This window comes from Vidua chalybeata, chromosome 6 (genome assembly GCF_026979565.1).
Source record: "Vidua chalybeata isolate OUT-0048 chromosome 6, bVidCha1 merged haplotype, whole genome shotgun sequence".
NCBI lineage: Eukaryota > Metazoa > Chordata > Aves > Passeriformes > Viduidae > Vidua > Vidua chalybeata.
Window position 1 is genome coordinate 33608442 of NC_071535.1, and position 16361 is coordinate 33624802.

General features: G+C 39.9%; 1 protein-coding gene across 3 annotated transcripts; it reads right to left on the reverse strand.

Moving 5' to 3' along the window:
- Window positions 1-312: 312 nt before the first annotated feature.
- Window positions 313-15912, reverse strand: LOC128789193 (serine/arginine-rich splicing factor 5-like). Of its 3 annotated transcripts, none has more exons than XM_053944853.1 (8): window positions 15807-15912; window positions 13535-13673; window positions 10005-10075; window positions 9161-9247; window positions 7707-7779; window positions 3840-3913; window positions 2787-2897; window positions 313-1781 (listed from the first exon to the last, which is right to left on the reverse strand). In XM_053944853.1, the coding sequence occupies exons 2-8, from the start codon at window positions 13658-13660 to the stop codon at window positions 1490-1492; spliced, it is 834 nt and encodes a 277-aa protein (XP_053800828.1). In that variant the 5' UTR covers window positions 13661-13673; window positions 15807-15912; the 3' UTR covers window positions 313-1489. The 3 variants fall into 3 exon arrangements, 2 of the variants coding, with proteins under 2 accessions (XP_053800828.1, XP_053800826.1); XM_053944851.1 differs by lacking the exon at window positions 15807-15912 and adding an exon at window positions 14623-15420; XR_008431344.1 differs by lacking the exons at window positions 313-1781; window positions 15807-15912 and adding an exon at window positions 14623-15428 and having other exon boundaries at window positions 2873-2897; window positions 3840-4876.
- Between the last annotated feature and the right edge of the window lie 449 nt (window positions 15913-16361).

Consider the following 16361-nt stretch of genomic DNA (forward strand, 5'->3'; position numbering starts at 1 on the left):
GATTCCACCAACATTTGAGGCCATTTGGTTGTTGGCTCCTCTGTTGAAGTGTCAAGAGCAGAAGGCATCACACAAACCTGTTTGCAAGGACTGCAGAATGAATCCTTTTGCCATTTATTAAAACAGCCTCTGCTGTTAAGTAAAATCTTATCCTGCCCTCCAGTTAGTCAGCATCTGGTCTCTCATATATCATAACTGGTTTCTAGTTGCCATTTTCTTGCTTCTATACAGGTATATCTACAAATAAATTTGTGATCGCGTCAGAAAGACTGAAGTGAACAACAGCAACAACAATTAAACAAAACTGCAAAATAAGCCAGAAAAAGGTTTGATTTTATTAGGAATGGTACATTTAAATACATGTAAGACTTTGGGATTAATTTACATATTTTTTCCAAAAATGTTTCCCTTCTTTGACAATACAGAAGTTTAAAAAAAAATCTAATTCCAAATTGTAAGAACAACAGTATTTGCAGTGGAAATTTCTATTAATTAAAACAACTGTGCATTCCGGAGATTTTGACTACACTTTTCCTGGGAATTTTTTTGCTGCTCTCATTACTAAAATAACCTTCCTTTCCATCAAGACTATTGCTAGTCATACACATGTTATTCAGTATCACACTTTTGGGTATGAAAGCTATGTCACTTTTATAAACATCAAAAACATGGACATGCATATTGACATTTCTGTGCAGTTTTATGAAGTCACCTGTCAAATAAGGCCTATACATACAATACCACATACTAGTGAATTACTGTAAAATTATTATAATGGATTCCCAATAAACCTGACATCTGGATGGTATGTCTCATTTTAACAGAAAATTCCAGCTTTCATTACTGCTTAACATAGTATTAATTCATTATCCAAGTGAACAATATTCAACTAACCAATGTGTATTCCTGAAAGTCTTCTGCAAATTAAGCATATTGTCAAGGTCATGTAAAGCTGGAACTTAAAACAGCCTGTTAAGCCAAGCAACAGGGAAAAAGGGGAACTCTAAACTAATTTAATCTGGTCCATTCATTCTCGCACAGAAAAGTAGCCACAGAACCTTAAAGGAATTAAATCTATACTTCCTGTTCTCAGACTTAATACCAAGGACAAAAGCTAACATAGTATTTTGGAAGTCAAAGGCCTTGGAGGTGGAGGGGAAAGTAGGGGCAAGAGAGGGAGAAAGCAGCGTATTGTCTCATCCCATTACCTCAGCATTATGTGTACATAATATATCTATGATAGAAATGTTTACTAATAGCAGGGGAAAAAATAAAAAAGACTTCCCACTCCAGACTTCACTGAAAGAAGAAAGCTGACAGCCAGCCCCTCCTCACAGAGATGGCCTATTTGATGACAGGCACTTTGGCAATGTAAGAGGAGGTCACCCTTTCATCATGTTAACTCTTCCCCTCCCAGATCTCATATATAACTTGTCTCAAGTCTTCAAGAAACTTGAATCAAATTAATTAATACATCTCTCAAAGCAGGTTAACTACGGCTATGAGCAGAGCTCGACCTAGAACGAGATTTTCTTTTAGAAGACGAGGGAGAGGGGGAAGAAGCTATCAAGCTGGAGCGGTGGCTTTTGTGGGAGTAACTCTTTTTAGGAGTACGACTGCGAGAACGAGAGCGGGATCGAGAGCGAGATCGGGATCGAGAGCGAGACCTGGACCTGGATCGGGACCTTGACCTGGACCGGGACCGGCTGTCCGATCTGGAAGATCCTGTAGACCTGGACCTGCTGCGAGATCTTGAGTAACTCCTTGATCGAGATCTGCTTCTAGAGAAACATAATTAAAAGTTGTAGTCTCACCTCTTACTGAATTTAGAACAACAAGTAAAATTCTCAACTACTTTGTATGCATAGCACATCCATCTGAACATCTGAAAGCGCAATTCACAGCATTCAGTCCTTTCAAAGTGCTGCTAGATTTCTGCTATGCTCCATCAAGACAGTATCTTCTTAGGTGAAGGCCATCAAGAACTGCTGGCCTTGACATTCTCTGCTAGTGTGGCAAAATACGCACTGCCTAATAAAAGATGCCTCTCCTTAGCTCCTGCCTGGAGGAGAGAAATCAATTTTTAGGCAGAGGAGTCTCTATCAAAGAACAACTCTTTGTCTGTATAGACCCTGCCTTGAAGTATCATTTAATTTATCAAGACAAACACAGAAATGGAACTTTATACCTGTGGTGTTTATTCTCTCTAGAAATGCCACGCAAACAAGAGTTTCTTTCAAGAGGCTAAGAAAGTCTCTAAAGGTGTGGATCACCAGTACACTTTAAGGCCTTAGAGTTTTAACACCTTCACTAGCAATGCATCCCTTTTTTCATGGAAAGAGACAATGAAACAGCTGCAGCCAACATGTTTTTTTAATGACTGAACAGCAGAACTGCTTAGGAATAATGCAAGCAAGCTAACTGATTTTCTTTTATTCTCATGAACAAGTTGGCTTTTACAACTATTTGAGAAATATTTCACAGGACTGTGAAACAGCTTTCCTTCAAATTAAACATTTTTAATACCAAAATTCATGTTTTTAAGAAGTTCTTTCTTTATAATACCACATTTTGTCTTTAAAAATAATCTTTAGTCTCATCCAGAAGTGTTCTATTTACCCTGTTTCAGCAAGTTAGTTCTTATCTTAATCTGTTTACACTGCTAAAAAGTGGTTCTGTGCAGTGATATTTAGCTTGGGGCCAAAAAAATTACATAATCAAACTTTGGCATCAATACTACCCAAATCCATGTCCTCAGCAGAATTTTATCATGTCAGGTGACATACCTATGCCTTCTGTGGTCTTCAGTCAGTTTAATTCTGCGTCCATTCAGCTCAGTGCCATCCAGTTTTTCCAGTGCACTCTTCATGTCGCTGTAAGATGCAAACTCCACAACCCTGTATACCATAATGAAATAAATAAAAGTTTCAGAGCAACAAAAAAAGTAGGGAAAGCAGGTCTGGCCCTTTTTAATCTGTCGATTCACAGCTTTCTGTTTTATCTTCTGAAAGCTAGTTTTTAAACATGGCTAATAAGAAAACATGACACCAACAGTCCTAGCTATCCATACCTCTCACATCTTCTTAAACAATACCAGAACTGCTATCTGCAAGGAGACTGAGAAAATGCAGGAAGATACACAAATCTGCATCAGCTGAGGAAACATCTTTCAGTCCTCACTACACTAAACATTCCAAAGCTGTCCATGAAACAAAACAAGTTTGCAGACTCTTCTGCCCTATTTAAGAATGTTAACAGTGAATAGAAAAGTCCAGCCTTGGTGGCTTTTTAAATTTGAACTCAAAAAAAGGTCTAAGTTGCATTGGTTTGCAGCGGCCCTAGAGTACTTTTGCCAGCACAGACACTCTATTCATACTTCCTTCTCTCCTGCTTTGTTGTGCAAAGTTTTTGTAGTCTTTAGAACTGAGAAGGGAGACTGGGCAGGTAGGTATTACCCATGGAAGTTGATTATGTTCATTTCCCATGACTGCTGAACCAGTGTAAAGTGGCCACAGACAGGAGGTGTTTTAGCCTCAGGCCTCAGATCATTATAAATGACTAAGTAAAAATAAGACAGCAGGACTTAACATTTAAAAGGAGCTCTCCCTTCCTTTTCAGCTTTTATACGTTGTTTTCATGACAGAGAATAGAGACAGAGTTCAATACTGAACTCCTACTTACCGACAGTTTGTGTTTTGGATTGTTTTGGTTCTTTAACTGGAGAAATTTCAACATCTAAGCTACCCCATAGATTTATATTTCACTTCTGTATTAGAAGAAAAATCATGCCCTTAATAGCTTCAGCTATCATATCACACAAAGATACAAAATGAACTTACCCTTCATTCCTGTTGTTTCTGTGTGCATCCACATAGGTGACCTCCCCTGCCTTTCTCATGACATCTTTCAAGTCCTACAGCAAAAGTTAACATTTTAGTTTGAACAAGACACAAATCAGTTAGGTAGCAGAATACTCCCCTAAAACTCTCCCTGCTGAAACTGCTTAATGCTTTTTATTTCTATATATAAAAATATACGTATAATTTAGAAAAAAGTTTCTGAAACAGCTTATGTAATAGCAGCTGCATATAGAAAGGATCCATCATTTTACAGCTACAGTGAATAAAACACTGCTTTCAAGTTAATCCTACATCCCAAAACCAGCTGTTATGAAAACACAATGCAATACATAAAATACCAACATGTCCCCTGAAATCAGAACTGAGAAGTGCAGAGTATTAAATGCAGATTTTCGTAACTAACGCCCCAGTTAAATGACATTCCAATAAATGTAGACAAATTCAACCTTTATGCTCACCTCCCCCAGCTTCAAAGCAAAATTAAAAGCAAAAAGGTCTGACTAGAATGTAATTTAAAATTTTACAAAGGAATTTTTTTCAGTTTCATCTGAGTATCCGTCACGCTATAGTGTCATATCAATAGACATCCTTGTCTTAAACTTAACAGAGGCTAAATGTGGACAAGTAAAATTACTTGCTTAGCAATAGGGGAAAGCACAAACAAATAATGCAAAAGGTCACTAAAAAGCTAAACATTTGTCTAAGTTAAGGCAGCACTTTTACCCAACAGTATCTGGTATTTTATAATCCCACACTACTTACCGCAGCACACCACAAGTGGCAGGTGATATAAGAAGGTACCTTAAGCAAAGAGCTGCTTGTCCAATACCTAGCTGGCCAAGAGGAACTCTCTTACATGAGAAAGGCAGTGATGGCTCATAGCAATATGCTTCACGGAGGTACCAGAGGCCCTGAAAGCACTGGACATAGTCTCCAGTCTCCAGAAGTGGCTAAAGAACCCGAGGATGATCTGTGCTAGCCAATCGAGATCAAACCCAGGCAAACCAAGATCTAGACTGCCAAAAAACAGGAGTGTCATAGGAACCAAAAGGAAAATTCAGAACAGGCCAAACCCTAGAATTTCAGCCACTAGAAAACCCCCAAATCTTTGGTTCTTTTTCCTCCACACAAGAAAAATGAAGGTTAACCAAATCAAGGTTGTTAGAAGAGGTTCAAAATGCACTTGGTTAGGATTAGAAATACGCTTAAGGAACAAAAGACTACAAAACAAAAAGCCAAGAAAAAACTTTAGAACATTTGCCACAGAATATAAAAAAGCTTAGTTTTATCTAGTATTTCGATTCAATTGTTTTATGTTAAAAACTGGCGTGTGGAAAGCAGTAGGTATTTTCCTTGTTTCAGAGGTCTTAATATAAAGTAACCCTAACAGCAAATGAAAATTGGTCTCTATTAAAAACAATACTTCAAATTACCTCAATTTAGAGATGATGGATAGAATTTTGGCTCTGCTCAAGTCAATGAGAATTTAACCAGACCAAGACTGGTAAGTCAAAATGAAGTTAGAAAATGTTAATTTACATAATTATTTTCCAAATCAGTAACTTTAGGCTTTAAGATTGAGGCTCCCACAATCTTGCCACACTATATGCTGAATCCTAAGAAACATTAATATGAAATATCATTTGTAATTGCAATGTCAACATGATTAAGATGCCAAACATTATTTCTTAAAGGAGAGGAAGTGTGCATGTGTTATAAAAGCTCAACATTCTGTTATTAGAGGAATGTTTTAAAGTTACCTGGTATTACCTAACCAGTGGAACAATCAAGTTTTATCTTAAGTTTACTGTTTTGGGTCACCTTGAATAGCACAAGAAAACCCTGTTGTCCTTAGCAGCAGAGAGAAATAAGGTGTAGGACAACCATAAAAAGGAAAATACATCTTGATGTAACACAAATCTACTTAACTACTTGAAAATTTGATACTGGGAAACTGATGAAGGTGGTTGGAAAGCTCTGAACATGCAGAAATACATGTTTGCTAAAAAAAAAAGGGAGAGTTCTAACAGTTTGTCTACTCTTAGAGGTGGGATTATCTATTAACAATATAGTCAACAATCTGAGGAAACTGATCTGCATATAAAATTTTCTGGCTTTTTCTATGTTTAAATATCTCAACACAGTAACTTTTAAGGGAGATAGATGTTCTCAAAGTATGGGGATCTGGACACACCAAAGATTAAATTCTGTGTGCAAGTTTAAAAGCAAGGTTCCATAATAAGTGTGCTTCCTAGCAGGGATTAGAAGGGAATAATAATGACACTACTGTTAATGGATTAGCTATTTTAATGTGTTACAAGTAGCATAGTTAGAAGTTAAAACATTATAGTCAGTACCAAAGCAGTACAACTTCAGAAGTAAATGCAGCTTGCATATGGTTGTTACCTTCAAATGATGTCTATTTAGGCAGGTATCGAAAAGTCTCTTATGCTAACTCATCATATATTTAAGAGACATTAAAACATTTTATTAGAATGCTAAAAGATTCGCCAGTATGAAATCTGAATTGGGTGGGCTTCAGATTAAAATGTAAGTACACATAAAGCCATTATAAATATTCACAAGTAAAAGAACGTTACAAAAATGTTAATCTTTTTTCAAGTTATGCACTTAACACTAAACAGCATTATAGGATTTATTTTCCTTAACACTCCATTATAGCTTACTTCTCTGTTCCCTACTGCTGTTTCCAAGTGACAATCTCTCCATATATGTAACTGCGTAGCAAACCCAGAAGATATTTAGATTAAATCCAGTTGATCATCACATCAACTCAGCTGGTTTTCTTTAATTATTCAATAATTAACACAACTGTACTGTTACAAACCCTTTGAACCTGTCATGCAGAAGATAAACTGAGTTCAACCGTTTATCTGCATGGATTGCACCAACTCTTACGAAACACATCAGCAGAGCTCCAGGCAAGCCAAGAAGCCTCCTTGTGGGGAAGTAGCTCCAAGACCGAGGCTTTGAATATTCAACATGTTCTACTGCATCTTTCAGGACTTTAATCAAAGTCTCTTCAAAGAATATGTACGTTAATGAACAAGACTAAACTCCACTATTCACTCACCTTTTGTAAATAGCATCTGTTGCTATGTCCTTACAAAGTGAACTTTCTATACACTGTATACTACACAGAACACAACTAAAATAATTGACTACCTGGCTATTCTGTTAAAAGCCAGCTTAATATTAGCAAAACATTAGCAAGAGGTGAAAAAAAACCAAAAAAAAAAAAAAAACCAAAAAAAAGGAAGGTGGTAAGAAAGTTTCAAATGACAAGTACTGAAAGTTTGGGTTTGAAAAAAAAAACATCTACAGTAAGCATACTCGACACAGTAGCTCTCTTAAAATTCCCTCTATTAATGATGTATTACCAGAACTCTCACTCATTAACTGGAGTCACAAAAATATTTTGCAAAACATAAGAAAAGACTATAAATTTCAATCAAAACAAAAGCATGCACTTACAGGTGTAGCAATACAAAAGGATGACATAGTTTGAATTAATGCCATGTTTCAATATTTTAGAAACAATCTAGAGTCTTCCCAAGTTTTATCAGCTGGCAAAATTAAAAAATCAGAATTAAGAAACAGTTTCCAACTACCAAATCTAGTTACAGAACTATTTGCACAGCTTTGAAACAAAAGACTTCTGAAAGTGTTTGAATGCTAATTTTTAGCAATCCCTGAAGCTTTTTTCTTATTTTTTGTTCACATTAAATATTTATGATGGCTTTATTAAGAAATTAGACTGAACACAGTCTATTTACAGAGTAGTAAAATAAGGTGTAAAAAAGAGAAGGTAAGATGCTAACTCACCTGCCAGCTGATACGGGATGAAAGGTTTTCAACAATGATCCTGTGTTCAGTACGAACAGGAGGCCCATACCGGCTGGAAGAATTCAAAGGAAAAAAAAAAAAGAAAAAATTTCTCCAGCATAAGGAATTTTAAACTTAAGAAATCTGACATTTTCTACAGTTTGCTGAAAGATTTAATTAATTTCCTTACTGCTGGACTGCAGACTTGATTCTTCTTAGTCAAGAAGGTTGTCATAATTTTTTTCAGAACACCCAGATCTTCCAAGTATTTAAACAAGAGAGAGTCATAAAACTGGCAGGATGAGTCTCATTTTCCATTATTGCAAACCTCTTCTTGTCTAGCACTGGCAGTCTGACATCATGAACATGACAACAACAGATACCCACGACCTTCAATCAAGAAAACTTGCTAGTTTGAAAGTCCACTTTTAGCCTGGACCTCAGACCAACTATAGCACACCAAAGTTATTGCCACTAAAGTAAAAAAAATCGAATTAACATGCTTACATATGCAAATTAGATGTTCCAGACATTGGTTTGTAACTGGTAGCAATTCTGACTTTGCAACAAATGTGAAGGTTTATGTCCCCCGTGTCTTTGTCTTTCTTCCAAACTCTACTCTGCAAAGGCTACAGCTATGAATGTTTTTACAGAGTAAATTCTTCCACACATATTTCTTTCACAAAGGTAGATATATAGCAAAAAGATGTAATGTGTAGTTGTCTGGCAGAATACATGCAGATCTGCAGAACTTCCACTGCACGTTAGCACAAGGTTCACTACTGGCTCTAATCACTGAAAGTGAACAACCCCACAAATGCTGCATGTTCTCTAGAGGTATTCCAGAGATGAGCTGTGTCCTGGTTTTCATATTCCATGGCTGGAGAGAGACTCTCCTGCTTGGTCAGCAAACTTAGTCAACTGGTATTTACTAACACGTGCAGAATGCCCTAGCACTGCTCCTTTTCTAGGCTGTGCTGAAATAAGCATTTTGATAACCACACAACTGGAAATGTGAAAACTTGGTTAGACAGCAAATACCTTGAACTACTGCTCTACAATATCCTATTTATCATGTAAGCTCAGTTTGGTGACAAAAGCCACAATAGAGAAGCTCTGCATTTTTCTTGACTTAGTGTTAAAATCAGCCAATCCAACTGCAGCAACACTCCTTCATATCATTTACATGACAGTAGGAAGCAAGACCAGCATAGTGCCTACACAATATGGCAAAGGCACATTTCATAATAGGTTGTGAACCTCTCCAAGACAGTTAAAATCCCCACTCTCCTCAGCCTGAGAAGGCAAGTAATCATAATGAACCTGCAAGGTTTGAGAACATAAAACTTCTTTCGTGAAGCTATACAGGAAAACAGAGCTGGATCCCTAAATCACAAAATGAAAACTCCAGTTCTTTTGTTAATGGAAAAGGACAGAGAGCTCAGACCACCTACCTAGATCCACTCTGCGACTGGTAATAACTGAACCGTTGTGAGAATCTTCCCCTTCCTCTTCGGGCTCGAGCATGTTCAATGGTGACCCTTATGACAGGAACAAAAAAAAACCAACCACATAAAAAATTAAAACAACAAACTTTAAGTATTTGACATTGACTTAAATCTTGTCACAACTGGAAGCAAATGTGCACAAACAAGAATTATCTTGCCCTTGCAAGCAATGATTTATAACACAACCACTGGCATTTCTTAAAGAGCCAGACCGGTGTTTTTTCTCATTGGCCTCCCTCAGATTTTCATTAAAATTGTCATAAGTCTGTAATTCAGACAAACATTGAATTTGCTCAACCAGAGCCCAGGTGTACTCACAGAGAGAAAAGTATACTAAAATAACTAACAACAACCTAATGACCTAAAATACAGCTTCCATAATCACAATAAAAATTACTGCAACATTCAATGACTATAGACCACATTACTGCAAACTGAAGGGCAATGATGCAAATGGTAACAGGCTGTCATCAGCTTATTTTCTGGTCAACAGACAGATAAATACTAAATAAATCCAATTCACTCTTACTAATATTCCTAATGAGAAGATCCCGAGTTACCTTTGAAAGAGAACTAAGTGCAAGTAGAGAAAATGGTCAGCCCTGCTCCATACTCCTCCTCCAGTCCCAAACTAATCTTTGCCTTAAACAAGAGTGGATCCCAATGAATGTCTTTGAAGTTATGGAAGGTATATCCCACCACAGTACCACAGGAAATGGGTGTCAGAGCACTGCATTTTGATGCAAAGCACTTTTTCTATTCTTAAGGGAAATGATGGTATCACACTTACCTTTCATCACACAGCTCTTTACCATTTAGTTCATAAATTGCATCATCAGCATCCCTATGGTCTTCAAATTCCTAAAAAGAAAATTGGAATAAAAATGTATTTTCCCTCACAGTATATGCAAATACTAATAAACATGCTTTCTTTATAAATTTTACATTTCTACAGCAAGTATCACCAAGAACTTTGAATAAGGAAGCCAGTTCCTAGTACATTTATGACTGAAAAGACAAGATGTTCCTATTCATGTTAATTTCTTCTCCCTCCATCCCACAAACTCCTTTTGCCTCCCCAATTGTTTCAGTAAAACTTATTTGCAGGACCTATTAATTAAATTACCTGGTTTGCTAAGAAATATCTAAAAAACTTTTGGGGAGAGGTGGAGGAAATTACTTCAAGGCATATAATTTAAAACACAGCTCCACACAGAGGATAATGGAATATAACAGCATAAGCTGATCAAATGCAGGAGAGTTGTGCACTCCCAAAACTCTTTTAAGATTCTTACTAAACCGGCAAAGAAAGAGTGAACCAGAAAAAAAAGCCCTCCTAATTTTTTTCTGAGTGAATTCAGTTCACTAGCTGGGCAAAACGATGCCCATGTAAGAGGAGTATGAAACATAAGCCCTTCTTCAGCGCTGGCCACCTGCAGGTCCAGATCAGCTGTAACAAGCATAATTCCATTTACTGCTGCAATGCAATCTGTCACTTCGCTTTTGGCAGAAACGCTGCTTTAGTCAGCCCGAGTAGCCTCTGCCCACTGTCCAGCCCACTGGCTCTTGGCAAAGCTGCTTGTACAGCTCTGCAGGAAACCAGGTCAAGAAACCTACCCAGATGAAAAACAGCACACTTTTTGCAGGAGGTGGGGGTCAAAAAGTGTTATTTTTCAACCAGATCAGCTTCCCAGGTAGGTTCATTATATATGGCTGGACAATTGCAGCAACACCATGAGAGGCAAGGGGACAAAGGAAAGAAATAAAGCAGAGAGAACAAGCAGCTGGGTAGGGACTGCTGGCAGCAACAGTGCAGATGGAGAGAAAAAATTGTGGAACTGCAGCTTGCAAGGAACGAACAACAGAGAAGAAGCTTCTCAAGTTGAAGAAAGTGTTTGCATAACTATAAACTGCTTTTCAGAAGCAATACTGGCTTAAGCAATCTTCACCCTTCTGCACTGAAATCTGTTTCACTACCAAGTGAAACATCACACATCCTTGCATGATGATGCAAAGATTATCTTAAGACATAATTTAGGTCCAGCATTTAAAAGTATCAATAGTTGGCAACTACAAGTCCCATTATGTTAACTACTTTCTAATAAACTGAACATCTGCAAGTCTATCTAGCTTTAGGGTTTGAAGTTTGAAAACACTATGCCCTGAAATCTACAAAATTTAAGTAAATATAATTAGTTTCAAAGATTAAGCAATGATTTCAATCAAGCACAACAAAACATGCTTTTAACACTATAACAATGATCACTTGGTTTTGTAATATGTTTTATAAATACAACTCTTAAATAAGAGAAGATAAAGATGAACTGACAGCACATGGCCAGTAAAGTGCCATGAAGGATAATGCCATTCCATGTGTTTATAAATGACATGGATGACAGGATCAAGCGCAGCCTCACCAGTTTTATGTCTGACACTGAAATGGAAGGAGAAATAAATATACCAGAATGAAAAACCATCCCACATAAAGACCTTGATAGGCTGAAAGATTAAGCAAACAAGGATCACAAGTCTTAATGAAAGATAAAAACATGAAGTGCTGCATGTGGCATAAGACAATCCTAAGCAGCAGAATGTGCTGGGGGCTGAGTGGCTGGAGTGCAGCTCTGCTGAAAAGGACATGGAAATCCTCGTGGAAAGTCAGCTAAGCATGAGTCAGCAGCGTGGCCTTGCTGCAATGACAGCAAATCGCATCCTGGGCTGCATCCGTAGGAGTACAATCAGCAGACCAAGGGGTGCTATTATTGCATCCTACTTGACATTCATTAGGCCACACCTGGAACTGTGTCCAGTTTTGGTCTCTCCAGCTCATAAAAGACACTGAAAAATTGGACTGAGACTAGCAGAGGGCAACCAAAACTCATCAGAAGGTTTGATAACAAAGAAACGTTGAGAGAGCTGTGTTTGTTCAGCAGGAAGAAAAGGCAGCTTCAAGGGAATACAGTCAGCCTTCCAAAACCTAGAACACAGTTACACAAACAATGGAAGTGATTTCTGATATGGGTGCACAATGATGGGATGACAAGTATGGGAGGGAAAATTGTTTAGCTGCAAAGAAAAAAAATTTTATCCGGAGAACAATTAAATTTTTTAGATAAATTTATAAGACAATTATTCAAGCTTATTAGCGATCTTTGAAAAGAAAATGGTTCCACCTAGGAACTAGAGAGGAGGGAGGATTGACTGACTTGCTTACAAGAGTTGAACAGAAGTTGTTCCTGAATGAGTCAACAGCCCTGTCCAGGAAGAGAAGAGGAACACTCAAGGACAGGGGACTGAGAAATAGCAGCAATTGGAAAGAGCACTCTAAATAAACTCAGGCTCATGTCTACATCAGCCATTTACCTCCAGACTTTCAAGAGACAGGTATTTACCTGCTGGCAGTCAGCAAGAAGCAGCTCATAATGCAGGGGAAACCACCATGTGTAGGAGTTAAAGGAGCAATTTTCACATGAAACTAAAGTAGGCAAAGCCTGTCCTTTTGTTCTTTTCCAATAACTTCACTCAAGGGATTGATCTTGGCAGAAAGAGTGGCATGTAAGCCTGCCATTATGCGAGGGCAGTATCAGCCTTTCAAGTCTGAACTAAGTGCTGTACAACAGCTAATTCTCAATTCTCATGAGATAATAGTTAAAACACAGGCTGATTCAGAGTCAATCTGTGAACCTGTAAAGCCGCAAAATTTGGACATTTAGGAGCACAGAGCTCAAGAAAGCAGTGGTAGGTAACTGAGATACAATAAACTGTCAATTTAATAGTCTGACAGACATATATGCCCTATGAACATGTACTGATGATGAGTATGTTGAACTTCAGCTGCACAAGACTTCAAAGCTGTGCTGCTTGAATCCACCAGCCAGCACCTATTACACCTGCTGTCTTAGCCAACTACTCTGCTTTTATGACAAGCCATTATTTAAGAAATACGACCAATCAGACTACAAGGGGTGAGGGAGGAGCTGAAATGGTTCTTATAAACTTTTCTTCTGGGTCAAGACTGCAAAATTTTGTATTGCCATAACAGGATATTTATACAGTCTTCAGAAACTTAAGGGGTAAATTTTAAAGCCACAGAAGACTATGATCAAACAATGTATTCAACGCAGCTGGAATATTACCAAGATTTTGAACAAAACCTGGCCATAACTGTAATCCAAAATTATGAAAAGCATTCTGAAATGTTTATTAGTATTTGCTATTTCCCACTGCAACTATTATCTTAAACATCTTCCTTTCCTTGACATCATCCTAGCAAGGTTAGTACCTGTAAGCAAGAGCAAGGAAAACAAAGCTGTTACTTACCACAAACCCAAATCCATTTTTCAGATGGATTTCTCGTATGCGACCATATCCTTTGAAGAACTTCTCTACATCCCGTTCACGAGCACGTGAGCTCAAGTGCCCAACAAAGACACGGCAGCCACTCATCTTAAGGTTGATGCTAAAAAAGAAAACAGCACCGTTTATCAGATTAACAAACTTAAAATAGGGTGATTAAGATCACTTTTACATCTCAGAAATCTTGGTTAAATAGGATTTGATTTTACTGTCTTCCAAGTATACATGTTAAAAGCCTGATTCTCTACAGCCAGTGAAGGGATGAAATCCTGTCTTGCTGACTTCTAGCAGAACCTACAAAGAACTTCCAGTTTTGTACTTTTTAATCATGAAACTCAAAATTCCAAATCTGTAACTTCAAAGATTTTACTGGGTTAGAAGCTGCTGAAAAAAGAAAAAAAGAACAAAATGTGTATGCTAATCATTAGAATAACAACAAACAACATAAAACATTCTTAAATCTTTCGTTTTCATCTAGAAAAATCTCTGCAATAAAATTTTATTAGCACACAAAAGATAAATGGTAGTCATCAAACTATTTTGATTTCCAGTAACCATAAATATAAGTTATTTTAACAGTCTATCTGGTTTTGAAGAATTTTGCATTATGAGATTTCAACAATAGCAAAAATTTTAAAAGGCTATTTGAGGCATTCAAATTTTTAAAACTATCCACTGATCCAGGATATATAATTTGAGATTTTCTATGTAAAACTCCGTCTTTTACCTTAAGGTGTCACTTTTTCAATTTATGTGGTTTAAAAATTTTTAAGATCTCATAACTGGAAAATATTAATCATTTGGCTCACTCAATGAGCTTTCTGTCATAGAAAAAAAAACAAAGAATTTGAGCCCTAAGGAATGGAAATATGACGTGATTTTGCACTACAATACTGAGCTCTAATGCAGGCAGAGTAAAGAGACATGTCATGTTAGCTGTGAAAATAACTCCAGTCAGTTTGCATGCAATATTTTGAATTAATGTGATTTACCTTCTTTGTTAACATACACCCACTAGGTTTCTACTGAATACTTTCTTTACTCAGACTTACCATGCCATCTGAGAAGTGCCGGAGTTTTGGAAGCCTGGGTACTGGGCTTTCTACGGGGCGAGGGCTTGAACTGTGACAGCACTTACTGAGATCGGCCTCAGTCCCCGAACCTCGGAAGAGCCTACGCTGCCCTTTGTAGCCATTCTCTCCTTTGTGCTCACCCGTGCATTTTGATGGCCACAGGGAAATCCAGTTCAGGGGGCTGGTTCAGCTCCCTCGCGGAGTGCTTCCAACACAGGGTTTGCCTGGCGCACCCTTACCACACAAACACTGGCCAGGCCAGCCGTGGGTATGAAGGGAAAGGCAGGCCCTCGTAGAGAAAGGACAGCCTTACGTAACTGTATGCTTTAAAACACGGCAAGAACAGCCACTCTGGCAACAGCGCTCATTTTGGGAACAACAGAGATTTGAAAGATTAAAATGACTGCCTAACTGCTGTTGGATATTTTTAGTTCTAGAAAAATAAAGTGGGGAGAAGAATCACAAAAGGAAATGAACACGGGGTGGGTGGGTGGAACTGATCACCACTGAACCTGTCAAATATACTGCGAAAGATTTACGAACAACCCATCCGCACGTTATTTACTCATAATCAGGGAGCACAATGGATGCGAGATCTGTATTGACAGATCTGCGAGGCGCGGAGCTTCACACGTCGCTCCTACCACAATAAAACCGAGTTCGCTCGCTGACGACTCAGTAGGTGCGGAAAAGCCCTTGGGAAGCACGGACCCGCAGCAAGCGGCCATCTGCTCCTCCCTCCTTTCGAGAAGCCATGAGGACCCGGGACGGCGCCAGGCCCGCGGCCTGCCCAAGGCAGCCGGGCCCTCTTCACGGGCCCGCCGCCATCGCGGCGCCGGCCCACGCAGCGGCGCCTGCCCCTTCGGCTCTTCGAAGCTTTGCGCTCGCCTCCAATCCGCGACGGCTCCTCCCGGCCATCCCGCCGGGATCAGCCCTCCCCCCTCGGGGCAGCGATGGATGGCGGTGCCCCCCCCCCCACTCCTCCCCCACGGCCGCCCGGGCCTGCGGCGCCGCGCGGCGCCAGCGCGGCCTCCGCCCGCGGCCCCCGGGCCTCGGCCCGTTCCCGCCCCACCGCGGGGTACCGCCGCCAGAACCCCGCCGGCGGCTCCCCGCACCCGTCCCGACCCCCCCCCCCCCCCTGCGGCGGAAGGGCGGCCACGCACCGTCGCGGAGCGGCGAGTCCTGCTGGCCGTGAGGGAACCGCTCTGCGGCCGCGGCGACAATGGCTGCCGGCTGCTCCACCGACCGACCGCCGCGCCTGCGCACAGCCGCCCGCGCAGCCCCGCCCGCAGCGCGGCGCGCGGCACGACGGGAGATGTAGGCGCGGGGGGAAATGGCGGCGAGCTTAGCGCCGCCACGGGCAGGGATCTTCGCTAGATCCGCCCAGCCTGGCCTTGCACGCTGCCCCTTCCACAGCTTCCCTGGGCAGCCTGTTCGGGCTGAAATGCCTGTGACTTTTTGTCTAAGACACGGCAAAACAGATGGGTAGCAATTCTGCTTAACAAGCGAAGGAGAAAAGTCACACGTCCAGAGAATTCATCCGGAGCGTTGCACTCGGCAGCTCAGTTCTGGCAACAGCAGCGTGCTGCGGCCGGCCCCTTACTGCCATCTTCTCTTCGGCACACAGAATGACGCTGCTTTGGACAAGGCCGCGATATTGTTAATCGCTGACACCAGGGGGAAACCTTGGCTGGGGAAAAGCATCTAGTGAAGATCCA

Bases quoted from the DNA above. Each gene is read 5' to 3' on its own strand.
- LOC128789193 (XM_053944851.1), bottom strand. The intron at 10,076-13,534 runs GTAAGTAACAGC...TTTTCTTTTTAG, and splicing joins AAAATGGATTTGGGTTTGTG to GAATTTGAAGACCATAGGGA. The intron at 2,898-3,839 runs GTAAGTTCATTT...TATGGTATACAG, and splicing joins AGAAACAACAGGAATGAAGG to GGTTGTGGAGTTTGCATCTT.